Genomic DNA, 16588 nt, shown 5'->3' on the forward strand with positions numbered 1-16588 from the left:
TAAATATTGAGTATAAAAACTGAAACTAACTAACTAACTAACTAACTAACTAACTAACTGTAAAGCCCTGAACTCTCCTGACCTGAGTTTGGAGAACTCCTTCCCACTAAATATTGAGTATAAAAACTGAAACTAACTAACTAACTAACTAACTAACTCACTAACTAACTAACTGTAAAGCCCTGAACTCTCCTGACCTGAGTTTGGAGAACTCCTTCCCACTAAATATTGAGTATAAAAACTGAAACTAACTAACTAACTAACTAACTAACTAACTAACTAACTGTAAAGCCCTGAACTCTCCTGTCCTGAGTTTGGAGAACTCCTTCCCACTAAATATTGAGTATAAAAACTGAAACTAACTAACTAACTAACTAACTAACTAACTAACTAACTAACTGTAAAGCCCTGAACTCTCCTGACCTGAGTTTGGAGAACTCTTTCCCACTAAATATTGAGTATAAAAACTGAAACTAACTAACTAACTAACTAACTAACTAACTAACTGTAAAGCCCTGAACTCTCCTGACCTGAGTTTGGAGAACTCCTTCCCACTAAATATTGAGTATAAAAACTGAAACTAACTAACTAACTAACTAACTAACTAACTAACTAACTGTAAAGCCCTGAACTCTCCTGACCTGAGTTTGGAGAACTCCTTCCCACTAAATATTGAGTATAAAAACTGAAACTAACTAACGCTAACTAACTAACTAACTCACTAACTAACTAACTGTAAAGCCCTGAACTCTCCTGACCTGAGTTTGGAGAACTCCTTCCCACTAAATATTGAGTATAAAAAACTGAAACTAACTAACTAACTAACTAACTAACTAACTAACTAACTAACTGTAAAGCCCTGAACTCTCCTGTCCTGAGTTTGGAGAACTCCTTCCCACTAAATATTGAGTATAAAAACTGAAACTAACTAACTAACTAACTAACTAACTAACTAACTAACTAACTAACTGTAAAGCCCTGAACTCTCCTGACCTGAGTTTGGAGAACTCCTTCCCACTAAATATTGAGTATAAAAACTGAAACTAACTAACTAACTAACTAACTAACTAACTGTAAAGCCCTGAACTCTCCTGACCTGAGTTTGGAGAACTCCTTCCCACTAAATATTGAGTATAAAAACTGAAACTAACTAACTAACTAACTAACTAACTAACTAACTGTAAAGCCCTGAACTCTCCTGACCTGAGTTTGGAGAACTCCTTCCCACTAAATATTGAGTATAAAAACTGAAACTAACTAACTAACTAACTAACTAACTAACTAACTAACTAACTGTAAAGCCCTGAACTCTCCTGACCTGAGTTTGGAGAACTCCTTCCCACTAAATATTGAGTATAAAAACTGAAACTAACTAACTAACTAACTAACTAACTAACTAACTAACTAACTAACTGTAAAGCCCTGAACTCTCCTGACCTGAGTTTGGAGAACTCCTTCCCACTAAATATTGAGTATAAAAAAACTGAAACTAACTAACTAACTAACTAACTAACTAACTAACTAACTGTAAAGCCCTGAACTCTCCTGACCTGAGTTTGGAGAACTCCTTCCCACTAAATATTGAGTATAAAAACTGAAACTAACTAACTAACTAACTAACTAACTAACTAACTAACTAACTAACTAACTGTAAAGCCCTGAACTCTCCTGACCTGAGTTAGGAGAAGTCCTTCCCACTAAATATTCAGTATAAAAACTGAAACTAACTAAGTAACTAACTAAGTAACTAACTAACTAACTGTAAAGCCCTGAACTCCCCTGACCTGAGTTTGGAGAACTCCTTCCCTCTAAATATTCAGTATAAAAACTGAAACTAACTAACTAACTAAGTAACTAACTAACTAACTAACTAACTAACTAACTGTAAAGCCCTGAACTCTCCTGACCTGAGTTTGGAGAACTCCTTCCCACAGTCGGCACACCTGAAGCCTCCGCCCGTCTTCTGACAGGTGAGTCTGTGCCGGCGCAGCACGCACCTGGCCGGCAACGTCTCGCCGCACGCCGAGCAGCTGAGCGTGCGCCCGGCGCCGGACCCCCGGTGCGTGCGCAGGTGGCCCCGGGTGCCGAACACCTTCCCGCAGAGGGAGCACCCGTGCGGGCGCTGCTTGGCGTGCACGGTGAGCTGGTGCACGCGCACGCTGCTGCGGGCGGAGAAGGCTTTCAGGCAGGTGGGACAGCTGAAGGTCCGTCCGCTGCACGCCGCCGCCGCGGGGGTGGGCTGCTCTGATTGGCCGATTTCACCTGGTAGGTTAGAGGTTGCGCGATTAATTCGAAAATTTAAATGAGAATAAATATGTTATGAATAAACAGCGATCAAAACACACAAAATAGTAAAAACATCAGCAGATAACTTTGAAATGTAAGTGTCACTCTTTTTATTAGTGCTGCTCTCTCTCTCTCTCTCTCTCTCTCTCTCTCTCTCTCTCTCTCTGTCTCTCTCTCTCTCTCTCTCTCTCTCTCTCTCTGAGTTGAGAGCGTGTGTGAGTGAGCTGCAGAGATTTGTAGATTTTTTCTTACTTTTCTTATTTCTTTGTTTGATTTTTCATTTAGTTTTGTTTAGTTTAACGGTGTAGGTCACTTTATCTTTCATTTGTAGTACTGTTTGGTGGTTAGTTTAGGTTTATTTGGGTGGTTTTGAATCCTGCCGGCGTCTCGCCGGTCGGCGTGTGCAGCCGCCATGGTAAATGGAGAGGGGTTCTCCACGCTCACCAGGAAACATGGCGTTAAAATCTGTCCTAGTTTCCCGTGCAGCGTGGAGGACATTAGTCTAGCTGTGGGGGAGAAGGTCGGGCACGGTAGTATTATGTCGGCCGCTCGGATGAACGGCGCCGTGGTCATCTTCCTGGACCGGGAGGAGAAGGTGAACCAAGTTATCGAGGTGGGCATCACCGTGTGTGAAACGTTTGTTCAGGTGCTGCCGCTCACTCAACCGGCCACCAAGGTAGTCCTGTCCAACGTCCCACCGTTCATCTCTGATGGCTTCCTCAGCAGAGAGTTGTCCAGACACGGGAAGATAGTCTCCCCCGTTAAAAAGATCTTGTCTGGATGTAAATCTCCGTTGCTGAAGCACGTGGTGTCTCACCGTAGACAGCTGTATATGATACTGAACCATCGGGACGAGGAGTTAAACCTCCGGTTCCATGTTAAAGTAGATGATTATGAATACGTGATTTTTGCAACGTCATCAGAGATGAAATGTTTTGGTTGTGGAGAGGTGGGCCACACGGTGAGGGCCTGCCGAGACGAGGTGATCCGAATCCTCCCGGTCCGGGAGGGAGGGCTGGTGCCGGGCGGGGCGGCCCCCTCTTCCCCGGGTACCGGGGGCTGCTGCCTCGGGGCCGGCTGCCGCGGCCGAGCGGCGATGCCGCTCCGCGTGCTGCACTGCGGTGTGGTGATGACGACGTGCCCGACCAGACGCACGGGGTGAGTAATGTAAATACACTTGGTGTTTGTATGAATGGAGTGGGTGATGGAAGTGTGTGTGTGACTGGGGAATGTGCTGTGGGTGAAGAAAAAAAAAAAAAAAAAAATCGGGTGAGGGTGTGTGTAGGGAACAGACAGGTGTGTGTAGGGAACAGACAGGTGTGAGTAACAGGGAACAGACAGGTGTGTGTGTAGGGAACAGACAGGTGTGTGTGGGGAACAGACAGGTGTGTGTGGGAACAGACAGGTGTGTGTCTGTAGGGAACAGACAGGTGTGTGTAGGGAACAGACAGGTGTTCTGGATGAATCAGCTGAGGCTGAGCTGACTGTCCCTGCAGTAGCAGCAGCTGACCCAGAGAGGAGGGATGAGGTTGTTTTGGGTGAAAATGACAAAGTTCTAAAATTGTCTGCAAGGAAAAGAAAAAAAAAGGACATCAGGAATAAGGGTTCTCACGCCAAAAAAAAAAATGGCAGTGAGAGAGGAGGAGGAAGGAGAGGAGGAAGAGGAGGAAGAAGAGGTGGAGGAGGAAGAGAGAGAGGAGTTAGAAATGGAAGAAGATGAGGAGGAAGAGGAATGTAGTGTAATCAGTCAGCCTCTGACTGACTCCCAGGTCTCTGTTGGGTCGGTGCAGGGAGACCTGTACCAGGTAGACATAATCAGACAGTTCCTCCAGAAAACTAAAAATAGCAAAAACATAAACCTTGAAGACTATTTTGAGAACAAAAATGTTTTATTGATCTCAATACGAGATCAAATGCACCTTAGAGGTGAGAGAGGCTTCACTCTACCAGAGTTTTATAGGTTGAAGAAACTGTTTCAGAGGATCAAACTAGAGCTTTTAAATGATGGAGACAGTGAGGAAGAATAGGTCCGTCCGTTTGTTGTTGGTATTCATTTTTGTGTCATTTTTTTTGTGTGTGTCTCTCCTCACATCTGACATGATGAGTAATTTTAAAATCTCCACTCTTAATATTAACGGTGGCAGAGATGTGAAGAAGAGGGCTTGCCTTTTTGAGTTTTTAAAACTTAAAGGAGTAAATATTGCAATGTTGCAAGAAACGCACAGCGACACTTTAAATGAGACAGACTGGAGGAGGGAATGGGATGGGGGGGTGGTTTTAAGTCATCTTAGCAGCATCAGCGGAGGAGTAGCAATCCTATTTGCAAGAAACTTTCTACCAAAGTCCCACACTGTCGATGAAAGAATAAAGGGCCGACTCTTAGTAGTCAGAGCCCAGTATGAAGTTTTTAATCTGGTTTTTATAAATGTATACGCTCCAAACTCAGGACCTGATAGAGTTCTTTTTTTAAATGAACTCAGTACGGTTTTAAGTGAGTGTGAACCAGAGGAGTTTTTATTTTTGGGAGGGGATTTTAACTGTACACATGATGATGTTTTAGATCGGAACCATAATGAACCACATGCTGCCTCTAAACAAGCTATGCAGCGGCTGATGGAGACACATAGTCTCTCAGACGTCTGGAGAGACCACCATGCACAGCAGAGGCAGTACACATGGGTCCACAGCAGGGACAACAGGTTGACTATGGCTAGATTAGACAGGTTTTATTGTTTTAAGCACCATTTTAATGTTTTTAAGGGGTGTAGAATATTGCCTGTCGGTTTTTGATCATGCATATGTGTATTGTGATGTTTATATTGCCAATATTAAACCCAGATCTGCGTATTGGCATTTTAACACGGCTTTGCTTTTAGATGCACATTTTAGGGATGTTTTTTTTTTTTTTTTTTTTTTTTTTTTTTTTAGAGATAGAAGGAGAGATTTTAGTTCCCTGAGGCAGTGGTGGGACATTGGGAAGGTTGAAATCAGGCAGCTTTGTCAGCAGTACACTCTCAATGTTTCTCGAGACATTACCAAGTCTATGAACGATCTGGAGATATCTATAGTGGACATGCAGAGTTCTGCAGAGTCCACAGGAAATCGAGGCTGTATTGAAGACCTCAAGTCTAAAAAAGCCATCTTGGCAGACCTGCTGGGCATGAGAGCACAGGGGGCACTGATCCGGTCCAGGTTCCAGACTACTGCTTTAATGGACTCTCCAACTAAGTTCTTTTTTAGTTTGGAGAAGAAGAATGGCCAGAGCCGGATGATCCATGCTCTGAGATCAGCAGGAGGACAGCCGTTAACGACAGCATCACAGATCCGACAGAGAGCTGTGGAGTTCTACGCAGACCTCTACAGCACAGAGGACACAGAGGATGACGAGGCTTTTAACAGGTTCTGCAGAGACCTACCCACGTTGTCTGGGGACGACAATGTGGAGCTGGAGGCCCCTGACGGAGCAGGAGGTGTCTAGAGCTTTACAAAGCATGCAGGGGGGAAAGGCCCCTGGGATTGATGGTCTCCCTCCTGAGTTTTACAAAACTTTTTGGGACGTAATAAAAACAGACATTTTAGATGTTTTTATAGAAAGTTTTAATAGTTGTTCCCTTCCGCAGAGTTGCAGGAGGGCAGTGCTGACCCTCCTCCCGAAGAAAGGGGACCTACAGGATATTAAAAACTGGAGGACGGTCTCTCTGTTGTGTGCAGACTACAAGATGCTGTCTAAAGTCCTGGCATCCAGGCTGAAACTGGTATTGGACCGGGTCATTCATAGGACACAAACATACTGTGTGCCCGGCAGGTCCATTGTTGACAATGTGTCACTAATTCGGGATATTTTGACAGTCTCTGGTTCATTGGGCGTAGACACTGGTCTGGTTTCTTTGGACCAGGAAAAGGCGTTTGACCGGGTTGAGCACCGTTACCTGTGGAAAGTTTTGGAGAGGTTCGGCCTCAGCCCTGGTTTCATCGCCAAGATAAAGGTAATGTACGAGAACATTGAGAGTGTGCTGAAGATTAATGGAGGTTTGTGTAAACCCTTCAAGGTAACCAGGGGATAAGACAAGGCTGCTCAATGTCTGGGATGTTGTACGCCTTATCCATTGAACCCATGCTGCATAATGTCCGCTGTGGCATCACTGGCCTGTTTTACCTGGTTTTACTACACCTTTTACTGTATCAGCCTACGCAGACGACATCATAGTTTTTATTAAAAATCAAAAAGATGTGGATATTTTAGGACATATTGTTCAGACGTTTCAGCAACTTTCTGCTGCTAAAGTAAACTGGGCCAAAAGTGAAGCCCTGGCAGTAGGGAGCTGGGCTGGAGGCCTCCCTCTGCTTCCTGGGGGGTTGACCTGGAAGAGGGGGGGGTTAAAGTACCTGGGGGTTTATCTGGGGGACCATGGATAAAAAATTGGGAAGGAGTCATTGAAAAGGTGGAGGGGACGTTGGGAAAATGGAGGTGGCTGCTTCCCCACATGTCGTACAGAGGAAGGGTGCTCATCATAAACAACTTGGTGGCATCCAGCCTCTGGCACAAGTTGAAATGTATGGAGCCCCCAGCTGGTCTTTTAAAAACAATACAGTCGATTATTTTAAATTTTTTTTGGGATATGATGCACTGGATCCCCAAGTGTGTTTTATATCTGCCGAAGGAGGAGGGAGGGCAGGGTTTGGTGGACTTGGAGAGCCGGACTGCTGCTTTTAGACTACAGTTTGTACAGAGGTTTTTATATGATAACGATGATGTCGTCTGGAGGCCCGTAGCCAGCACCATTTTAAGGGGGGTTGCAGGTCTGGGTTTTGATGTTTCTTTGTTTTTAGTAGACTGCGGTTTTATCTCTTTGTGTGACTTGCCTTCGTTTTACCAAGGACTTTTTAAAGTATGGACACGTTTTAAATGGACCAGACTGGAACCTGCAGCATCTCTGTTCTGGCTCCTGGAGGAGCTTCTGGTGTGGGGGGCCCGGCTGGATCTCAAGGATGGCAGCAGACCTGGACTCACGGAGAGGCTGATGAGGGCTGGAGTGACCAAGTTGAAGGGAATCGTGGAGGCTGCAGGTCCTGGTTTCCTGAACACAGAGGCGGTGGCTTCTCTGCTGGGCCTGAGGTCGGCCCGCCACACCAGAACCATCCTGAACGAGTGGATTACCAGACTGGACAGTGGAGAAACAGAGATGCTGCGGGACTATTTTAATGGGACAGAAATCCCCGTTCCTGGAGAACCTTTTCCAGATCTTGGTTTTTTTATTAATAACACTGACTCACCAGCACAACATACACCACGTGGTGCTGATCTCCATATGCAGACTGGGAAAGGTCTGTATAGGAACTGTGTTCTGGCCACCCACAATAAGACGCTGAGTGAGAGGAAGGACATGGTGTGGAAGGACAGACTAATGAAAGACAGGACACCAGTGTGGAGAGTCTTCTACAAGCCTCCCCTGAACAAGAGGTCAGGAGACCTGCAGTGGAGGATCCTCCACGGGGCTCTGGCCGTGAATGTGTTCCTGTCTAAGATTAATCCCACCGTGTCCTCCACGTGTCCTTTCTGTCTCCACCCTGAGACCATCACCCACTGCTATCTGGACTGTTACAGGCTGAAACCTCTTTTTAACATTTTAAAAACTGTGTTTTTAGATTGTGGAGAGGTTTTTAGTGAGACTGCTTTTATTTTTGGTGCTGGCTACAGAAAGAAAAATGCGAATAAGTGGCAAATGTTGAATTTCATTGTGGGTCAGGCCAAACTGTCTATTTATAAAAGTCGTAAAAACCAGATAGAGAACGTAAGTGGACTAGAGCTGACAAAGCTGTATGTGTCTCTGGTGAAGGCCAGAGTGAGAGTGGACTTCGGGTTCCTCTCTCTGATGAAAGATATAACACAGTTTTTAGACCAGTGGTGTTTCACCACAGCTCTGTGCTCTGTGAAGGACGATGAGCTCGTCTTTCACTCTGTGTTTTTATGAGATTATTTATTTATTACATGTGGTTTTATTTGGTTTTGTGCATCTAAGAACAATATGATGTTCTGGTAGAGAAAGAAATGTCTTTCTGAAAATAAAGGTTTTGTAAAAATCAAAAAAATCTCTCTCTCTGTCTCTCTCTCTGTCTCTCTCTCTCTCTCTCTCTCTCTCTCTCTCTCTCTCTCTCTCTCTCTCTCTCTCTCTCTCTCTCTCTCTCTCTCTCTCTCTCTCTCTCTCTCTCTCTGTCTCTCTCTCTCTCTGTCTCTCCCTCTCTCTCTCCCTCTCTCTCTCTCTCTCCCTGCATCTCTGTCTCTCTCTCTGTCTCTCTCTCTCTCCTCTCTCTCTCCCTGTCTCTCTCTCTGTCTCTCTCTCTCTTTCTTTCTCTCTCTGTCTCCCTCTCTCTCTCTCTCCCTCCCTCTCTCTCTGTCTCTCTCTCTCTCTCTCTCTCTCTCTCTCTCTCTCTCTCTCTCTCTCTCTCTCTCTCTCTCCCTCTCTCTCTCTCACTCTCTTGCTCTCTCTCCCTGTCTCTCTCTCTCCCTGTAATGATGTAAAACCTGAATGGAGATCACTATATAAGCCACCATTGTCTAAAAGGTTTGGTGATATACAATGGAGAATTCTCCATGGTGCCATTGCTGTCAATTCTTTTATTTCAGTGTTTAATCCAGAAGTTGATTCAGCTTGTCCTTTCTGTCCTCAAACGGAGACTGTTTTTCATGCTTTCGTGCATTGTGTTGGATTAGAACCTTTGGTTATGCGATTAGAAGAATTGTTTTTGAGGTTTGATGAAACGTTTTGTATTGAGACCTTTATCTTGGGTTTTAAGTACTTTCGGAAAAAACGTTTCATTTGTCAATTGTTGAATTTCATTCTAATTGCAACATCTTTCCAGAAGTCAACGAGCAATCGTGTTAAATTATCGTGATTTCAATATTGACCGAATAATCGTGATTATATTTTTTTTCCATAATCGAGCAGCCCTACCTGGCGCGGCGTCTGATTGGTGGCTTGCCTCCACCTCAGGGGGTCCTTCAACCGCAGAGTCCTGCTGAGGCTCGAGTGCAGCGTCTGCAGACAATAGGGGGAAGGAACCGCCAGTTAGAGTCCACTAAAAGTTCTGTTGTTGCTGCTGACAGACTCAGATTATTAAGTGTCTGACAACATTATGGGATGGATCCCTACAGAGATAGACATTTTAGTTAAAGAGTAAGATCCTTTTAGTTTAACATAAAACAGCCCTGAAATCACCATCACCAAACTCCACCACATAATCAGGACTTTTATCATCGTAAAACACACTTCATTCAAAGTGAACAGAAACTAAATAAAACTACCAAAAGCAGTCTTGGTTCATCTTTCCACTGTTCCAACAATCACCACTCTGATTTGGTTGAAATAAACCCTTAATTCACCCATTTACATGTGGAGATATGCTGGCTCTATACACGCTAAAAGTCCTGATTATTTACATGGAGTCTGGTGGAGATATGCTGGCTCTATACACGCTAAAAGTCCTGATTATTTACATGGAGTCTGGTGGAGATATGCTGGCTCTATACACGCTAAAAGTCCTGATTATTTACATGGAGTCTGGTGGAGATATGCTGGCTCTATACACGCTAAAAGTCCTGATTATTTACATGGAGTCTGGTGGAAATATGCTGGCTCTATACACGCTAAAAGTCCTGATTATTTACATGGAGTCTGGTGGAGATATGCTGGCTCTATACATGCTAAAAGTCCTGATTATTTACATGGAGTCTGGTGGATTCAGAGTTTCCCATCTCAGAGTTCAGGGTATGACTCAGAGATTGTTAAAAATCCTTCCTGAAATAGAGTGGAGGTTACCCTTTAAATGTTGACTCCTCTCCTCCAGCAGCCTCCGCAGCTCCTGTAGCAAAGACTCACGGAGTCTCCTCATCTCAGCCAGGACTTCCTCCTGAAACACATGCACAGGTACAGTATCACACACACACACACACACACACACACACACACGCAGACAGAGACACACACACACACATACATGTGTGTATGAAGACACGTAAGCCTCTGTGGTTTTAGAGTCATGTAAAGGACATTGATTACTGGATAGAGAGCTGATGCTGCAAAGTTTCCTCTGATGATGAGATAAAGAAGTCATGTTTGATAAAAACAGGAAAAGAGCAGCTGCTGATGAGGGTTGGCATGGCGATCTGACGGATCACACACACACACACACACACACACACACACACACACACACACACACACACACACACACACACACTCTCTAGAGTCATGTAAAGGACACTGATTACTGGATAGAGAGCTGCTGCTGCTAAGTTTCCTCTAATGATGAGATAAAGAAGTCATGTTGCTAAGTTTCCTCTGATGATGTGATAAAGAAGTCATGTTTGTTAAAAACAGGAAAAGAGCAGCTGCTGATGAGGGTTGTCATGGTGATCTGATGAGGGTTGGTGTAGAGCGTATATGAGCTGAGTGGTGTCAGTGTTTGTCGACCTCGGAGCAGAATGGCTGCAGTCACAGAGCTCTCCTTCCTGCTGTTTGCTCTCATCAACAACATCCATGCTCAAGAACATATCATCGTCCGAGAGGAAAGGACCAATTACACCTTCAACCTCCCCGAGAACACCACCTCCTGCCTGATCTCCAGATGTGTTGGTGAGGAGAAGCTTGTCCTGTGGAACACCTCTGACCTCTGGTCCAACAGCTCCTCAGTACCTCAACACCTGAAACAACGACTTGTCAGCTCGGTGAAAACTTCTTCTTACACCATCCTCCACCTGACCCATTCAGACTCCGGCCGGTACCGAGAGGAGTGTTGGACTGAGGGCAACGTGACGCATGACAACAACTTCACTATTACTGTTTGTACTTCAATATATCGGAGAGGGAGATTTATTGCAGTGAGACTTGGAGAAACAGTGGACCTGCCATGTTGGGGAGCAGCTTATAATCTGGATATCCAGTGGCTCAAACGGGACTCTAGATATGAGCAAGAAACATGGAGCACAGTTTTTGGGGACAAGACGACATCAGTGATGGACAATGTTAGAGGAAGATACCAAGTGGTGACAAACACATCAGCTCTTTGTGTTTCCAACGTCACAGCAACAGACTTTACAGACTACACCTGTCTGGAGATGAACCAACAACAGTGTGTTAGCAGCCAACCTGTACAGTTGTTCCTACCATTTGAGGTAATCTACCGCTCAGTGGGACAGACAGCTGTGTTGCCGTGCAATGTCACTGACTCCACTGATGAACAGCCCCCACGTTGGAGGAATCGGTTCTCTGGCCTAGATCTACACAACCAGACTGTTCCTTCAGTAGACCAAAACTACTCGCTGGTGTTTTCATCTCTAACGTTAAATCACACAGGTCGGTATTTCTGTGCAGCCTCAATGAAAGAGCAAGAGTATGATCTGGTGGTGTGCCCCAAATTTGGGCCCCCTGCTGTCGAGCTCTTCTCAGAGGGAGAAGAAGTCACTCTCAGATGCACAGATTGGGGAGAGGGTTGGCGGCATCATTGGTTCATCAAGTCGCAGCGAACAGAGGGAAGAATCTTTAGTGTAACGTCTGATCAGAGCATGAGCAGAGTGAGCACGTCTAAAGGCATACTGGTTATCTATAATGTCTCAGTGGGGGACGCAGGGGAGTACTGGTGTGCAGTTTCTAACCTAGATCGTGACCAGTGTGAGTCAACCGAGAGAACTGTGTTAGTGTACTTTGAGCCCTTTGGGATTTACTCCACCTTCTTCAAAGTGCGATGCTCAGTGCTCAGTGTCCTGCTGCTGATGCTCTGTGCTGCTGTAGTCGCTGTGAACCTGAGGACACGGAGAGGAGCTCAGCTTTCACCTCACACACACACTTAATATGTATATATGATCATTTCATCATTGGCTTTAATACAGCCTGGTATACACTGGCTTTAAAACAAAGGATGGGACACATTGATGCAGAGAAAACATTTAAACTGGAACCCAAAAGACAGAGAGAGAGATTACAGAAACAACAAAAAGAAATGATGGGAAATAAGACATAAATAGCCAATGATTATTATTATTTTAATATAAAATAAGTTGTATGTTGAATGTTAGAAGGTAACCTTTGATCCTGACAGGGTGCAGATGTTCCCTTATTGTCTGTATTAGTATGTTGTGTGTGTGTATACACACATATATATATATATATATATATATATATATATATATATATATATATATATATATAGAGAGAGAGAGAGTTAGTTGATCTTTTCTTGATGTTGTTGTGGATGCTGTGATTATGGGGGGAGGGTGGAGGACATTGGTTTAATAGTTTAACATATTGGGAATTTACTATTACTGTAACCTAAGAGTTTTTTTATGTCTGTGTGTCTGTGTGTGTATGTGTGTGTCTGTATCTGTGTGTGTGTGTGTTTTTTTTGTCTGTGTCTCTGTCTGTGTGTGTATGTCTGTGTGTGTATATGTGTGTGTGTCTCTCTGTGTGTGTGTGTGTGTCTCTGTGTGTGTATGTGTGTGTCTGTCACTGTGTGTGTGTGTATCTGTCAGCGGCACTAAATTGTGGAATAAAATAAATAATGAATTAAAGCAATGTCCAAACATATTCCAATTTAATTTAGATGTTCAAAAAAACTACTGTATATTCCAGAGGTACAGATAAATACAGCGCAATTAATTAATAATTTGGGCTTACATTGAACAATGTGTAGTATGTGTATAATTATTGTTTATAGGTAAATATATGAATTTTCATTGATTACAAATGTATTATCTCTGTTGACTTATTGTATTGTAGCTAACACATTTAATAGGAAAGAAAGGGTATAAAGGGTAGGAGTACATACGTTTTACTTCTTCCTACTCCTTTTTGAATGTGTAAATAGAGGTCTTTAAGTACTGGAAATTATGGAGTTTTATTTTTTTTTTACTTTTTCTTTTTTACATTACTATTTTCTTTGGATGTTGTATTATTTACATGTTCAAAATAAAAGATATAAATAAAATAAAAATAAATAAATAAATAGCTGTACCTTGCAGTGTTGTCAGTTTTATAACCTTGTTATTAAATCTTGGTCTATATCTATAATCTATCGTCTGTTTAATAAACATTATTAATAAAACAATACAATTGTTTTGATTGTGATTTCTGATTAATGTTTACTAGTGCAGTGCCTGTTGAAAATATGCCTGTTTGGAACAGGCTAATTGCTGGCCTGTGGTATTACTGCTTGTAGAATTCATCAAAACCAAATTGTACCCCAAAATTACTTACAGAAGGACCCCAAAACCACTTCATATGCACCTCCCCTGTATTGCCTGCTACTGACTTACTGATTTAGCTGACAGAGAACGCTGCAGATTCAGAATGTAAAAAGAGAGTCCCTAAAGAGAGAGTACAGAGCTACCTGTCCCTAAAGAGAGAGTACAGTGCTATCTGTCCCTAAAGAGAGAGTCCAGAGCTACCTGTCCCTAAAGAGAGAGTACAGAGCTACCTGTCCCTAAAGAGAGAGTACAGAGCTATCTGTCCCTAAAGAGAGAGTACAGAGCTATCTGTCCCTAAAGAGAGAGTACAGAGCTATATGTCCCTAAAGAGAGAGTACAGAGCTATCTGTCACTAAAGAGAGAGCACAGAGCTATATGTCCCTTAAGAGAGAGTACAGAGCTATCTGTCCCTAAAGAGAGAGTACAGAGCTTTATGTCCCTAAAGAGAGAGTACAGAGCTATCTGTCCCTAAAGAGAGAGTACAGAGCTTTATGTCCCTAAAGAGAGAGTACAGAACTACCTGTCCCTAAAGAGAGAGTACAGAGCTATATGTCCCTAAAGAGAGAGTACAGAGCTATCTGTCCCTAAAGAGGGCGTACAGAGCTATATGTCCCTAAAGAGAGAGTACAGTGCTACCTGTCCCTAAAGAGAGAGTACAGAGATATATGTCCCTAAAGAGAGAGTACAGTGCTATCTGTCCCTAAAGAGGGCGTACAGAGCTATATGTCCCTAAAGAGAGAGTACAGTGCTATCTGTCCCTAAAGAGAGAGTACAGAGCTACCTGTCCCTAAAGAGAGAGTACAGAGCTATATGTCCCTAAAGAGAGAGTACAGAGCTATCTGTCCCTAAAGAGAGAGTACAGAGCTATATGTCCCTAAAGAGAGAGTACAGAGCTATATGTCCCTAAAGAGAGAGTACAGAGCTATCTGTCCCTAAAGAGGGCGTACAGAGCTATATGTCCCTAAAGAGAGAGTACAGTGCTACCTGTCCCTAAAGAGAGAGTACAGAGATATATGTCCCTAAAGAGGGCGTACAGAGCTATATGTCCCTAAAGAGGGCGTACAGAGCTACCTGTCCCTAAAGAGAGAGTACAGAGATATATGTCCCTAAAGAGAGAGTACAGAGCTATCTGTCCCTAAAGAGAGAGTACAGTGCTACCTGTCCCTAAAGAGAGAGTACAGAACTACCTGTCCCTAAAGAGAGAGTACAGAGCTATCTGTCCCTAAAGAGAGAGTACAGAACTACCTGTCCCTAAAGAGAGAGTACAGAGCTATCTGTCCCTAAAGAGAGAGTACAGAGCTATCTGTCCCTAAAGAGAGAGTACAGAGCTATCTGTCCCTAAAGAGAGAGTACAGAGCTATCTGTCCCTAAAGAGAGAGTACAGAGCTATCTGTCCCTAAAGAGAGAGTACAGAGCTATCTGTCCCGCGCAAAATATGCAGGGTTTGCATGATTTCATAATCCCCGCATTTTCGTTGCAAAAAAGTCCCGTAATATATCTTAGCACAAAGTTGAAAAATTTTGCATTTACTTCACACAAGAGCAGCCATTTTCCCCAGTTGCCATGGGAACGTTATGAAGTGACGTCATTACGCGACGTGAACATCATCGAAAAGCAGCGCTTTGGGGGAAATAACTTTTTTTTCTCTTTTTCATCGCATAAAATTGCATAAATATCATATATAGCATATTCCATCACATTTTTTAAGAAAACATGCCGAATAATGAAGGATTTTTGCCCCGCAACTATCACAAAAAAACTCTGGAAGGACTGGTTACATTGACCAAGTCCAGACTCAGTGAGCACAACCTGGCCATCGAGACCAAGGGGGTCAGCTTCGCTTCAGAACTCAAACCTCCTATGGCGCTATTTTGATGCTACCTGGCCATCGCCTCCCGTTAGCATCCCATTGACTCCCATTCATTCTGACGTCACTTTGACAGAGAATAACTTTACATCTGAAGCGTTTAAAGACTCTATTTCTCCGTTGTTTATTTCTAAAGAAACACGACAATGTATGAAAGGCTCCATTACCTTGTAGCTCACGTTATGGCTCCGTAGCAGACGCTTTTATAACAATAGGCTAACGATTGGGTCATAACCACGAGATTTACTGTCACACAGTAGAGGAATTACCGTATAGTACAGGAGAAGCTCACAGGCAGTTTGGACTTCCATTAGCTGTTTAGGTTTAATTACTAATTTTAACTAGCATGTTAGTGATCAATAATTACTAATGTTAACTAGCATGTTAGTGATCAGTAATTACTAATGTTAACTAGCATGTTAGTGATCAGTAATTACTAATGTTAACTAGCATGTTAGTGATCAGTAATTAGCCTGTGTCTATGTTATCTCCTTACATATACCTACACTCTCCGTCTCTGTGAGATTGGGAATGATTGAGATTTCTCTCTCACAGCTACCAGAAGACTTCACACTTTCAGACACGTTGCTCACGTCACATCTACGTCTTCAAGCTCAGTTGGAGGCTGCTCAGTAACACTCAGCCAGCACCGGGAAAGAGACTTCTGATATCCTCCACTGGTCTCAGACCAGAGACACGGGGTCTGCTGGTCCATTCTTATATATGTCAATGATCGAGACAGGCGGCTACAAACAATCATGGCTCCCCAAAGAGAAGAGCTTCTGCCAGCTGTGAGACAGAACTGCAGCCAGTCCCAACGAAATATTTCCCCAAATTCAAACTCAAACACCCGACATTTGACCCAATAAGCAACATCAATAAAATGCCGATCATGCTGGGAGAACAGCCAGAGATCTGCAGTCTAGCAGCAGAATGTCTTTACCTGACACACACACACATGCACACACACACACACACACACACACACACACACACATACACACACACACACACACACACACACATACACACACACACACACACACACACACACACATACACACACACACATGCATACACACACACACATGCATACACACACACACACACATGCACACACATGCATATACACAGACACACATATATACACACACACACACACACACACACACACACACACACACATACACACATGC

General features: G+C 43.5%; 1 protein-coding gene across 1 annotated transcript in view; it reads right to left on the reverse strand.

Annotated features, from left to right (window-relative positions):
- Nucleotides 1–1870: 1870 nt before the first annotated feature.
- LOC114571799 (histone-lysine N-methyltransferase PRDM9-like) overlaps nt 1871–16588 on the reverse strand; it is a 15300-nt gene continuing 582 nt past the window's right edge. Inside the window, exons 2-4 of the mRNA XM_028602991.1 lie at nt 10104–10194; nt 9240–9323; nt 1871–2262 (exon numbers count right to left, since the gene is read on the reverse strand). Of these exons, the coding sequence (XP_028458792.1) occupies nt 1871–2262; nt 9240–9323; nt 10104–10194 (567 nt within the window). The remainder of the gene's footprint in view (nt 2263–9239; nt 9324–10103; nt 10195–16588) is intronic.

The sequence above is a fragment of the Perca flavescens genome, chromosome 17 (assembly GCF_004354835.1).
Source record: "Perca flavescens isolate YP-PL-M2 chromosome 17, PFLA_1.0, whole genome shotgun sequence".
NCBI classification, from domain to species: Eukaryota; Metazoa; Chordata; class Actinopteri; order Perciformes; family Percidae; genus Perca; species Perca flavescens.